Source organism: Xenopus laevis, chromosome 1L (genome assembly GCF_017654675.1).
Source record: "Xenopus laevis strain J_2021 chromosome 1L, Xenopus_laevis_v10.1, whole genome shotgun sequence".
Classification (NCBI taxonomy): domain Eukaryota; kingdom Metazoa; phylum Chordata; class Amphibia; order Anura; family Pipidae; genus Xenopus; species Xenopus laevis.
This window is the reverse complement of record NC_054371.1, coordinates 30,866,704-30,880,124: the sequence shown is the minus strand read 5'-3', so window position 1 is coordinate 30,880,124 and position 13,421 is coordinate 30,866,704. Positions and strand designations below refer to the sequence as shown.

At 37.7% G+C, this 13,421-nt stretch overlaps 1 protein-coding gene across 3 annotated transcripts in view; it reads right to left on the bottom strand.

Moving 5' to 3' along the window:
* The window catches only part of LOC108719589, a 100,499-nt gene extending 87,458 nt beyond the window's left edge, over window positions 1-13,041 (bottom strand). For all 3 annotated transcript variants that reach the window (XM_041588175.1, XM_041588181.1, XM_041588176.1), the window contains exon 1: window positions 12,515-13,041. In XM_041588175.1, coding sequence (XP_041444109.1) covers window positions 12,515-12,935 — 421 coding nt within the window. In that variant the 5' untranslated portion in view covers window positions 12,936-13,041. The remainder of the gene's footprint in view (window positions 1-12,514) is intronic.
* Between the last annotated feature and the right edge of the window lie 380 nt (window positions 13,042-13,421).

The window sequence follows — 13,421 nt, the reverse complement described above, 5'->3', positions numbered from 1 at the left end:
TATTTAGACAGAATGTGAACAAGCTCACACAGCTAGGTGGCAGTTGTTTGAAAATGAAGAACACACTGGGCAAACAAATTGAAACAATGCCTGCAAGGTCAACGTATACACTACAGCAGTGGATACGGAATATATTATTGCTGCTTGAAAAACGTCACTCAGGTGGTGGTTCTGGAGACGGTATTATTATTGATATTTAGACAGAATGTGAACAAGCTCACACATCTAGGTGGCAGTTGTTTGAAAATGAAGAACACACTGGGCAAACAAATTGAAACAATGCCTGCAAGGTCAACGTATACACTACAGCAGTGGATACAGAATATATTATTGCTGCTTGAAAAACTTCACTCGGGTGGTGTTTCTGGAGACGGTATTATTATTGATATTTAGACAGAATGTGAAAAAGCTCACACAGCTAGATGGCAGTTGTTTGAAGAACACACTGGGCAAACAATGCCTACAAGGTCAACGTATACACTACTACAGCAGTGGATACGGAATATATTATTGCTGCTTGAAAAACGTCACTCAGGTGGTGGTTCTGGAGACGGTATTATTATTGATATTTAGACAGAATGTGAACAAGCTCACACAGCTAGGTGGCAGTTGTTTGAAAATGAAGAACACACTGGGCAAACAAATTGAAACAATGCCTGGAAGGTCAACGTATACACTACTACAGCAGTGGATACGGAATATACTATTGCTGCTTGAAAAACGTCACTCAGGTGGTGTTTCTGGAGACGGTATTATTATTGATATTTAGACAGAATGTGAAAAAGCTCACACAGCTAGATGGCAGTTGGTTGAAGAACACACTGGGCAAACAATGCCTACAAGGTCAACGTATACACTACTACAGCAGTGGATACGGAATATATTATTGCTGCTTGAAAAACGTCACTCAGGTGGTGTTTCTGGAGACGGTATTATTATTGATATTTAGACAGAATGTGAAAAAGCTCACACAGCTAGATGGCATTTGTTTGAAGAACACACTGGGCAAACAATGCCTACAAGGTCAACGTATACACTACTACAGCAGTGGATACGGAATATATTATTGCTGCTTGAAAAACGTCTCTCAGGTGGTGGTTCTAGATGGCAGTTGTTTGAAGAACACACTGGGCAAATAATGCCTGCAAGTGCACTACTATTGGTGCACTACTATGAAGAACAGCAAACAGCACTGGACACGTTAAAGAACAGTAAGATAAGTAAAATAAAAAAATATATATATGTATATTAAAAAAAAAAAATTACTCGGGTTGGTGCTGCTGAACTACTAGGAGCAGCACAGTAGCACACCAGTCCCACTCCCCAACACAGCTAGACTAATAGCACTGGGCTCTTATAGTAGCAAAGTAAAAAAACAAAAAAGAAAATAAAAGCAGTCCTTACAAGGACTATTGGGTTATTACAGCAGTCAGCAGATGAGATCAGAAGAGATCAGTGCCCACAGCAGCTACATACAGAGCACTGCAGTAGAAGGTAGATTACTAGCCAGCAAAACTACCTAACCTAAAATGTCCCTCAAATCCCTGCAGAGTTCTGTCCCTCCAATACAGAGCAGTATCAAGTAGATTACTAGCCAGCAAAGTTACTATCAACTGTCCCTCAAATCACTAACAGCTCTCTCCCTACACTAGCTCTTCCAAGCACACACAGGCAGAATGAAAAAACGCTGCAGGGCTTCAGTTTATATATGGAAGGGGAGTGGTCCAGGGGGTGTGGGGGTGGTCCAGGAGGGAGAGCTTCCTGATTGGCTGCCATGTATCTGCTGGTCTGGGGTGAGAGGTCAAAAAAAAAGCGCCAGCTAAGGCGAACCCAAATTGGCGAACGTCGCGCGACGTTCGCGAACATTCGGCGAGCGCGAACAATCGATGTTCGCCGGCGAACAGTCCGCGACATCCCTACCTCCTACCCAAAGTACACAAAACATTAATTAATCCACCAGGATGATATATTGTCTCTGGGATATGATCAGTACTGGAACCTCTACATTTACTGATTATTTTCTCCAAAATGAGGTTCAAAAAATTAACGTATGCCTTAGAGACACCACAGACATTCTGGGGAGGCTTAATGCAATTGGTACATTCCCATCTGAACTTATTTTATGTGGAATAGATATACAAATCTTATACACTTCCATTCCCCATAATAAAGGCATGGCTTGTATAGAACTCAACACATGTAATATATCTACTGAAATGCCCATGAGGCCTAGGTCACGTTGGACAAACAAAAAGGCAGATAAAAATCAGAATTCAAGAACATAGGGGTAATGTTAGGAACTTTAAAAAGAGTAAATAAACAGACACAGTCTAGGCATTTTGCTGAGTATAAGCATAACCCCATATGACTTAAATGGTGTGTCTTAGAAGAATACAGAGATTTCACTGGCATACATGGCAAATGCAAGGAGAGCAAAGCCCTAGCGTGTTTATTTGTGAGTGCAATGTTTCAGGGTAGCAACCCCTTTGTCAAGTGTACAGATCAGTGAATGAGACAAGTATTTAACACCCCCCACACACAATTAGTCTAATTAACATACATAACTATATTAGCAGTAGCTAATACAAAAAGGCAGCAGCTTGAAGTAAATTTATACCTACAAATGATTAAACTTGTAAAATAAATGATTAAAACCAAAGCAGTGTTCCTGTTTTCTGTTTTTGTATTTTGTTCTTGTGTGTTTTTTAATTTCCAAAGGGTAATCCAGTAAGTGCAGTCCACACGGGACAATATCAGTCCAAAAAGTCCAGTGGTGAAGGAGTGAGTTAAAGTTCCACAATACAACAAAATTAAATTGCAAGGGAAACAAAACACATTATCTTATCTTACCCTAACCTATCTAGCTATCCCTGATGTATATTCACGTGGAAAGTTTTATCTGAAAAAAAAACAGAGATTTTGAGCAAACCAACCACAGCCAGTAACATTCCCTTTGCAACAATGTTTATATTTTGTCCAGGTTTTGTTTTGTTGTAACTTTTTACAGTATCTGCCATCTACTGTAACTTGTGATACTCTGTGTCCTTGACTAAAAATATGCTTTGCTAGTAATGTTCCCCTCTTACTATTTTCGTTTCGATTTGACTGGTGTTTGTAACTGCAACTGGACGGTAATTACTTATAGTACACTTATGCTCATTGAGCCTCACTTTTATGGCTCTACTGGTTTGACCAACGTATACCATTCCATAAGGGCATTTTATGCAGTAAATGACATCCTTACTGTCACAAGTAAAAAAACCTTTTATGTCATGTGTGGAATGGTACTGGGAATGAGTTACATAATTACCAGGGATTATACCACCGCAATGACCGCAGTTCCTGCAAGGGAAAGTGCCCCTAGACTTTGTAGCAGAAAAAGAAGAAGAGGTAGGCATCTGAGAGTATATTCCTTTAGATTTTATGAGTTCACTAATACATTTACCCCTCCTATATGAGAAGACAGGTGGTAGTTTAAATAAGTGCTCATATTTAGGGTCAGTTTGTAACATTCCCCAATGCTTCAAAATGATTCCCTTACATTCTTTAGCATTGGTGTCAAATGATGTAATAAAGGGAATATGTTGGTTCCTATTAACATCAAAGGATTTTTACTTTAAAGGAACAGTAACACCAAAAAATGTAAGTGTTTTAAAGTAATAAAAATATCATGTAGTGTTGACCTGCGCTGGTAAAACTGATCTGTTTGCTTCAGAAACACTACTATAGTTCATATAGACAAGCTGCTGTGGAGCAATGGCGGAAATTAAAAAACGGCTATATGGCACAGGTTAACAAATGGATAACAGATAACACAATTAGACAGACAGAGCATATTTGCTATCTGCTGTTTAACCTGAGCCTTTTCTCCTTTAATTGGCTGCCCCCATTGCTACACAGCAGCTTATTTATATAAACAATAGTAGTGTTTCTTAAGCAAACACCGCAGTTTTACCAGTGCAGGGCAACACTGCATTATATTTTCATTACTTTATAACATTTTTATTTTTTGACGTTACTGATCCTTTAAGGTATTCTCCCTTGGAGCATCCAACACTTCACGACTGTCGAATGAAGGCACAACATGCAGCGTTCGCATCCAAAAATCCTGTTACTTACCTTAGATTCGGCACATCCGATGTGACACTTGTACTTCCTTGCATCGCGTCGGAACAGAAGGTATTGGATTCAAAATGCTTGTGTAGTTTTACCCTTAGCTATTGCTTGTTATGTATGCTAATTAGACTAAATGTGTGTGGGGGGTGTTAAATACTTGTCTCACAAATATATACTTTGCACTCACAAATAAACATGCAAGGGCTTTGCCACGTGTGCCAGTAAATTCTCTGCATTGTCCAAGATTGGGAGGGTGCCGATCCCTCCATCATTGAGCACTCGGCTCTCAACTTGGATTAATTCTGTGTTTTAGAAGAAGCAACATTAGACAAGAAAGGTGGTAACAGGCTGAAAAAGCTACTTCAACTTGAAGGTAAATGGATTCAAAATGAAATATCTTTACCCCTGATAGATTAAATGACTATTGGAGCCTAAAACCATTTTTATAATGCTAATCTTACCTCTTCATTATTGCAGGTCTTGAATATAGAAAACAACAGCCACTTAGACGAATTGAAAGTAAGGGTAAAATGACATACTTATCAATTGCTGGTTGTGATATATAACTATAAGTAGGTATCAAAATAGGAATGGTGCTAGAGTAAAAGTAATATATAAAAGTTTTTTGGTCCTTATAGTACTAAAACTAATAATAAGCCGTGCAACAAAGTTGTAGCAACTTCTGTTACTAATGTGTTTCGATATGCCAGGTAGGCATTTTATGTGCAGCACCTATGCACCATATCAGTGAACTATTATTTCATTTACAGGTTGGAATTTATTTTCAAAGATTGAATTGGACAATGATATGCTACACCTTATGATAAATGACGCAGGGCATTTATGTTTGGACTTTATGGGGCAGATTTACCTTGGGTCGAATATCAAGGGTTAATTAATTTGAATATCGAAGTCGAAAGATTTAGAGATATTCCTGTGATTGAACGATTCGAAGGATTTTAATCCATCGATCAAAGGATATTCCTTATATCAGAAAATTGTTAGGAAGCCTATGGGGACCTTCCCCATAGGCTAACATTGGCCTCCGTAGGTTTTAGGTGGTGAACTAGGGGGTCGAAGAATTTTTTAAAGAGACAGTCGAATAGTCTAACGATTTTTAGTTAGAACCGTTCGATTCGAAGTCGTAGTAGTAGTCGAAGATCAAAGTAGCCATATTCGACCATTCGAAATTCGAAGTATTTTTTCTTCTATTCCTTCAATCGAGCTAAGTAAATGGGCCCATAAGTGTACTATGCTACATCCCAAAACACAGAGATATTTGGGACTGAATTTTATTGTGTATTTGTCCTTTTGCATTACTGCACAATCACAACGAATACTCCTAGATATGCTAATTGTATAATATGATCTTTTGAACTTTCACCTGGACACTAAGGGGTGGGACTTAAGTAGGACATGTTGAAAAGTTCAAACTGTTTCCTTGTGTGTTAGACTTGATAAAGGGTGTTTAAGGCCCGAAACATGTTGTACATTTGGTAGTCAGCAATAAAACACTTTTCAGCAGAAATTCTGCTTCTCGGTTGCTCTGGGTTGCTCTTCTCATTTTCCTTTTTTTTTTTTGCCTTTGATTCAGTTTCTGAAAGTCTGCCATTTTCTAAGAGCCTGCCAAAGACTGTGTTGTTTATTGCTCATTCAAGTCGCACCTTCTTTTCACACTGTATGGAGTGAGTTATGGCTGTACTGTATCGGGGTAACTGCAAAGTGGCCTTAAAATGGCATTGATACTGCTTGTAATGGTACAATTCCCTGACTAAACAGGTGTTTAGTGGCTGATCAAGTATGGAAGTCAAGGTTTACATCTATTAGGCCCTACAGAACCAAAGGGTTGCAGGGGCCTCTGCATAGGCAAAGGACACACATCTGGCATTGTTTGCAGGAAGAATGTTTTCCATATATTGTATTACAAAAGAAATGGGAAGACTTTAACTTGGTGAAAGTGACTCCCAGAACTGAGTACTTGGCTCTTATTTGTCACTTTTGATGTTGACTTTTTATCGCAAGATCGTGAAATGTGTGGTAAGGAATTCACTAAATCAACATACGACTAAACACATTGCCATGAGTAAAGATTTTTAAATCAACACAGCGGATGTGTCATTTGATCAGATGTCCAATTAGCTGCACTGTTACACAGTTTTCTGTCAGTTCAGCAAGTATAGTATGTATGAAACTGGCCTGGCAAGAGGTACCTTTTGAAATAGTATATCAACTTTCACACTGTGGGCATCATTTATCTGCTTGAATGCCCATAACATTTATTCTATGTAGGCAAGGCCAAACAGGCTCATGTGCAGGCTTTACAAGCAGTGATAACTTACTGAGATGCTGAGTAAACGCTGGCTGGCAGTTACAATAATCCTAAGAAATGGATACCGGTCAGTCATCACTTTGAAATCCATTCCATTCCTTGGACCTGAAGGTCATGGGATTTAAACACATCAGACCAGGTAATAGAGGAGGAGACTCTGTCAAAGTGATAATACAAGAAAGTGAATGGATTTTCAATTTGCATACTCTGGTTCCATGTGGACTCAGTGAGTGCCTCCCCATGCATATGATTATCCATTAGTATAATTGATGGTGGGGTGCCACCACATCAGTATTTTCCTACAAACTACTGTAGTAAATAACTGATATGTATGGATAGCCTAATGGTTCAGGAGATGTGCTTTTCAGAAGGTCACAGGTTCAAATTTAAAATAGCATTCTATAGGTTTAAACCAACTCATCCTCTGGTTTTAAACCTTTCCTAAAATTTATATTAAAATGCCAAGTCAATGTAATATGCTACAGAATAAACCTCTACAAGTACATTTTCCTATTGCTATATTTAAGGTGCTAGCAAATGTTACCATATATATCTGATATAAATGTACAGTTGTGTAGTTTGTTTTTTTAATTAGATACACAGCCATGTACTGTATGTTGAAGCAATGTTATGCAGATCACTGAAACCTAGGCTCAAGATCACAAAGTACATTTATTTTCAATGATTTGGCTGTGTGCTGCCCCCAAAAAATCGATACATTAGTGTCAGTTTTTGTAGGAATACGTCAGAGTATTTTGCTGAGACCATTTCTGTCACAGCACTGGAGATCTTGGCAGAAGTCATTTGGCTTAGAAATGAAATGAAAACGAATTCAGGTACCTGGTGTCTGTTTTGGAATTTCTGGAATTGCACCTATTACTTAAATCCTATCTTTTCAGCATGTAAAGCAATTATGTCTCTCTGCATTAGCGTGACTAGCACGTTTAGCTTATCAGTTACAGTGCACCGGACACACAATCCCTTGTGGTTTCATCTGTATCTATGCTTATTGGGCATTAACATTTTTCAGTACACCTCTAGCCCTGGCAGTTCCAGATTTGGCCAGGAAGTGTTACCCTTATGTAACTCTTTAGGGTTTGGTCCCCTGTGTGAGGAAAGGCTTTGATCAAAAGCCTGCATGATAGCTGTTGCCTTGTCCAAAGGGAGAGGTACTTTAGGGCAGGTAGCACTGCCTGTGGTAATATAAAGAGCTCTGGGGAAAGGGACTGAATTGTGTTTGTCCACCCCGAGTGGAGTGTGGGAATTAGGGTAGGGATGGGGGGATTTGACCCATTTCATTTCACCAAAAATTCGCTGCAGGCAAAATGTCGCCGACGCCCATTAAAGTCTATGGGCGTCAAAAAAGTACAAGTGTATGGGTGCCATTTTTGCTGCGAAACAAGGCGAAAAAATTTGCCCATCCCTAGTGGGAATGTCTGTTCCTGGGCTGGGACTTACCACACTGGTGTCTCAATGCAGGGCTCATATTGTTGTAATTGCATTTTACTTTTCTGCATTTTTATGTAAAATTATATTTGGTTTGCTGTTTATTTTCCTAGTGGAATTCCCCTAAGGTGTAGTTCCTCAGTGCCCACTAGGTGGAGCCAATGCATTAAAAACCCCAGTACCTTTCAGATAGCAAACGGGATTCAGGTGCTGGATTTTGAAAAAGTTAAGTGGTTGAGGATTGGGTTACATGTATAAGATATTGTGTGAGATAAATCTGACAAATTGCAAAACTTTTAGGTGATTTTCAACAATGTCAATAAAAGCACTAACTTAAGGAAAGCTTTGCAGCTTGGTAGTAAATAGTCATTAGTTTGTTTACAGGACTTTCTGTGTTGGATTTGTATTTTTTTAATATTATTTTAATTATGATTATATATTATGATTAATATAATGGTGTCTACTTAACTTACAACTGAAAGATATCAATATACTTTTATTTTATGCCCTGTTCACTACTTCCAAGTTTATGGCAAAAGAATTTGCCAGCATTATTAATACTTTGCAGTTGCCATTTTTTTTTGCAGCCGCCTTATAGTGATGTCAGTTCAGTGCTTGCCATAACTGTGCTAATTGTTACCCACGTGAACACTTGAGGGCAGATTTATCAAGGGTCGAAGTGAATTCGAGAGAATTTTCGAAGTAAAAAAATGCGAAATTTGAAGTAATTTTTTGGATACTTCGACCATCAAATAGGATACTATGACTTTGAATTTACTTTGACTTCGATTCGAAGTAAAAATTGTTTGACTATTCGACCATTCGATAATTGAAGTACTGTCTCTTTAAAAAAAACTTCGACTTCAATACTTCGCCAACTTAAACCTGGCGAAGTGCTATGTTAGCCTATGGGGACCTTCTACAACCAAGTCTTTACACATCGAAGTAAAATTGTTCGATCGTACGCTAAAATTGTTCGAAACCCAGAGTTCCCACCTGGCTTTACTAGAGAATTTATTGCATTAGCTACTAGAGGAGATCTCTTTCACTTGGGTAGACTGTTTCACCCCCTCACTGGGAAACAATACCAAGAAATGCTTGGAGAACCTAGCCTGGAAAACCTCACTAGTTTGCAATATCTACAGTTGAGATATTTGGCCCTATCCCTATGCCCAGATGGCTTGACTCCAGAAAATAACCCGGTGGTGCGTATATGTAGGGGGGGCTACTCCCAGAGCAAATTAATTTCGCAATGGTATTCACTGTTTAATGAAAAAAATCTCACCACTGCCCCCCATATATATATGAACAAATGGGAAGAAGCTCTGGGTCACCCTGTGGAGTTAGAAACTTGGCATACCATCTGGGAAAATGCAACTAAAACTCCACTTTGTATTACTTTGAAAGAGAACATATATATGATCATGATGGGCTGGTATCATACTCCCTCCCTGCTTTATAAGATGTTCCCACTGACAACATCCCCAAATTGCTGGAGGGGCTGTAATATGGAGGGGACATTAATGCATGTGTTCTGGTCCTGCCCAGGCATTAAAACATATTGGACAATGGTGAGACTTTGGCTACAAAGAGTGCTGCTTCTTGACGTACAACCTGATCCTTTGGTTTTTATGCTAGGGAAGAGAGTCCCCAGTCTCAAAAATCCCATGCAGAAAATTTATTGTAAATGAAAATGTGAAAAATCAATAAAGAGAAAGTTAAAAAAAAAAAAAAATCCTATGCATTCTGGGTATGAAACTGCTGAGAAGACTTCTGGTGTTCATATTGAGATTTTTTATCTTAGTTCTAAATTAGATATGGAGGATAAGATATATATTCAGCCAGAATCATATCAACAGTTCAATTTAGAGCACAATCACTATGTTTCTCCCCCACAATGCAGTGTTTTTCCCCCAAAATTCCAGGGGGAAGGCGCTTGAAGCAATTGAGTTGTATTTGTGCAATTTTGTCTAATTTGACAAAACAATGCAATTGCACAAACATTTTGTCACAAATCAGTCGCAATTGTTTTAAGATATTTTTACAGATTGCTTGCTAGTGTATTATTTGTATTTATGTGGGCAATCTGGAAGAGCAGGGCTGATCCTATCCAATGTGGGGCCCAGTTGGGACCATGTTGGGGGGGCCCCTAGACAAAGTGTTGCTGGCTACTGACACAGCAAGTATTTAGGAAAATAAGGGCATACAGGCACAAAATAGAAAGGAAAGGGGCAGTGCGGGGCCCCCAGAGGTGCGGGGCCCAATTGGTCCAATTGGCCTAAGGCCGGCCCTGTGGAAGAGGATGTTTGTGTTGAGTGCAGGATGCAGAGTAGACCTGGTCTTGTACGTGTTTCCTGGAAATGAAGCAGCTACAACAAGTCTAACTTGATTTTGGGCTATTAAATCCTCTATCATATTCATATTAATCAACACCTTTTTTTAAGTGGTCAACTTGTGTTTTATTATATCTTTGCTATCAAAATTTTGGGATTGAGTGACTTCAGAATGTTATTATCATGTTTCTCTATTTTCTCTATTTAAAAAAATGGGTTTATTGTGTCATAGTTACATAGTAGTTACATAGTTAAATCGGGTTGAAAAAAAACAAAGTCCATCAAGTTCAACCCCTCCAAATGAAAACCCAGCATCCATACATACACCCCTCATAATTTCACATAAATTCTATATACCCATACCTATACTAACTATAGAGTTTAGTATCACAATAGCCCTTGATAGTGATGGGCGAATTAATTCGCCAGGCGTAAATTTGCGCAATTCGCCGCCGGTGAAAAAATTCACAAAACGCCCGCGAAAATTCTTCGCCAGCGTCAAAAATTTTTTGGAAAAAAACAGATGGCGGTGTTGAAAACAGTACAATACAGTATTTATGGAGATTCCTCCATACAGTCAAGGTCAGATGCAGGCAACACAGGTTCTCTTGGAAGCATGATCTGATCCAGAAAACAGCAAAAACAAATCCAGAAGTAAGCAACAGATGTTATGTTAGCACTTATGCAATTTGAATAAATAAACCAATTTATATGCAAGTTTTCTAGATCTTGACTGTTTGTTTTTTTACCGCATTTCCTAATGGAAGAGGCAGATTTAAAAAATTAGAATTTTGAGTTATTTTTGTGTACTTCGACTAGGGAATAGTCCAAATTCGATTTGAATTTGAAAAAAATTTGAAAATTCGAATATTGAAATTTATCATGTACTGTCTCTTTAAAAATTCGACTTTGACCAGTTGCCATCTAAAACCTGCCAAATTGCTGTTTTAGCCTTTGGGGGACCTCCTAGATCCTATTGAAGTCAATTGGTAGACTTTGAAAAATCAAAGGTTTTTTTGGGAATCGAATGCGTTGTTACTTTTTTTCGTATGATTTGAATTTGGCCGAATATGAACCTATTCGATCGAAAACGGCCAAAAAAAACCTTCAACTTCTTTTTGGTTGGTCTTTTTGAATTCGAATTTTGAAGTTTTTTTCAATTTGAAATTCGACCCTTGATAAATATGCCTCCAAGTGCACTTTGTGTTTCTACTTCTCTTGGTTAAAATTAAATACAGGTACAGTATCTATTATCTAGAATGCATGAGGGCTGGGGTTTTCCAGAGAAGAGCAATTTCCATAATTTGGATGACCATGCAAAATACTGCTACAAAATGTTAACATTACATAAAAACTGGCCTTAGTGTAAATCAAACTTTTTTGGTTGTCAGATTTCTGTATAAGAGATTCTGCACCTACACACCCTTGTGTATATATACAGTATATCACTTCAAAGAAGTTACTAGCCTTGGAGTGCGGATACTCACCTGCAAGTATATAAATATATATATATACCGTATATATATATATACACACACATATACAGTACAGGTATGGGATCCGTTATCCGGAAACCCGTATTATGGAAAGACCATCTCCCATAGACTCCATTATAATCAAATAATCCAAATTTTTAAAAACGATTTGCTTTTTCTCTGTAATAATAAAACAGTACCTTGTACTTGATCCAAACGAAGATATAATTAAACCTTATTGGAAGCAGAACCAGCCTATTGGATTTATTTAATGTTTAGTGTGTGGAAGTGTGAAGATCCAAATTACAGAAAGACCCGTTATCTGGAAAGCCCCAGGTCCCGAGCATTCTGAATAATAAGTCCCATACCTGTGTATATATTTATATATTTAATCCTGTAGGAATTTGATAAATATTACCCTAAAATGCAATAACTATATATTTGTAGCCTTGAATAATATTTGTTTTTTAAATGGGGTCAGTGAAACCCATTTGAAAGTAGGAAAGAGTCAGAAGAAGAAGGGAAATAATTCAAAAACTATAACAAACAAAAAATTAACTAAAAAGGCAAACCACTTACAAATCTTAAAAGTGACAACATTTTTCAAAAAAAAATGTATATGGAAGTGAGAAAGTATGTCCCAGTGTCCCTGTAGCTTCTAACTCTGAAAGGATTTTCTTAAAAAAAAAAAAAATATATATATATATATATATATATATATATATATATATATATGTTTCCTTTAAACATGTTTATAAAAACATTTGTCAAGTAAATGGATGATGATGAATACTGTACTGTATTAAACAATATACCTGAGATTATCGGCTGTGGAATGATATCTTCTGTGTTTTGTACTTTATCAATCAAGATGTCTTTTACTTTTAAGGAATCTTTTAGTTTTTCTGCCAGTGTAACTTGGTAAGCCATTAGGTTTGTTTCACTGAACAATTCAGCAGAATATTCAATGAATAAATTGCTTTCAGATCTCCTGTCCGTAGCTGCTGATTTCCACAGAAACTTTGGATCCGTTAATCTATTTCCAGCACCAGCTTCATGAACAATGTTTTGTAAATCTTTTTCCTGGAGTTTATAGAGAACACGGACAGAGTTTTCTGCTTTGATGATAGGGCAAATAATGTCTCCATCAGTACGAGTGAAGGCATCACACAGGCGGATCAGGACCTTCTCAGATGAGACTTTAGATAATCTGCTTTTTTTAGTAGGTGGTGCCATTATGCAAGTCCAAAGCCTAATTTCTATTTACTCCAAAAAAAAAATGATCAGTGATCATTTGAGCAAAACTTTTGACAAAATCCTAAGAACACTTTTCACTTGGAACAGCTCAAGGCAAAATGAATGCAATACAGCAGCACAAAGGTTCATTTATAGCCTTAGCAGAAATGCAAGGCTGGGAGTGGCTAAGAGGAAATGGAGATTTACAATGCAAGAGCACTAATAGGAAAGTGAAATGATATGTGCTTGGATTATTCATGTGTATTGTTCATATAGCATGCAGAGGTGGGAAAAACAAAGCAAGAAATAAAAACGTGTCTCCAAATGTTGTTATGCTGCAAAATCCAGATTCTTGGGATTGGGCTTGAGAGAATCAAGTTGGGTTCCTGCTGCTTTCAATACTAAGGGGCATTTTATTCAAAGGGGTATATTCATCGTGTATATTCATTGTGAAATATCTGAAAATTGCCTCAATGCTTCAACTTT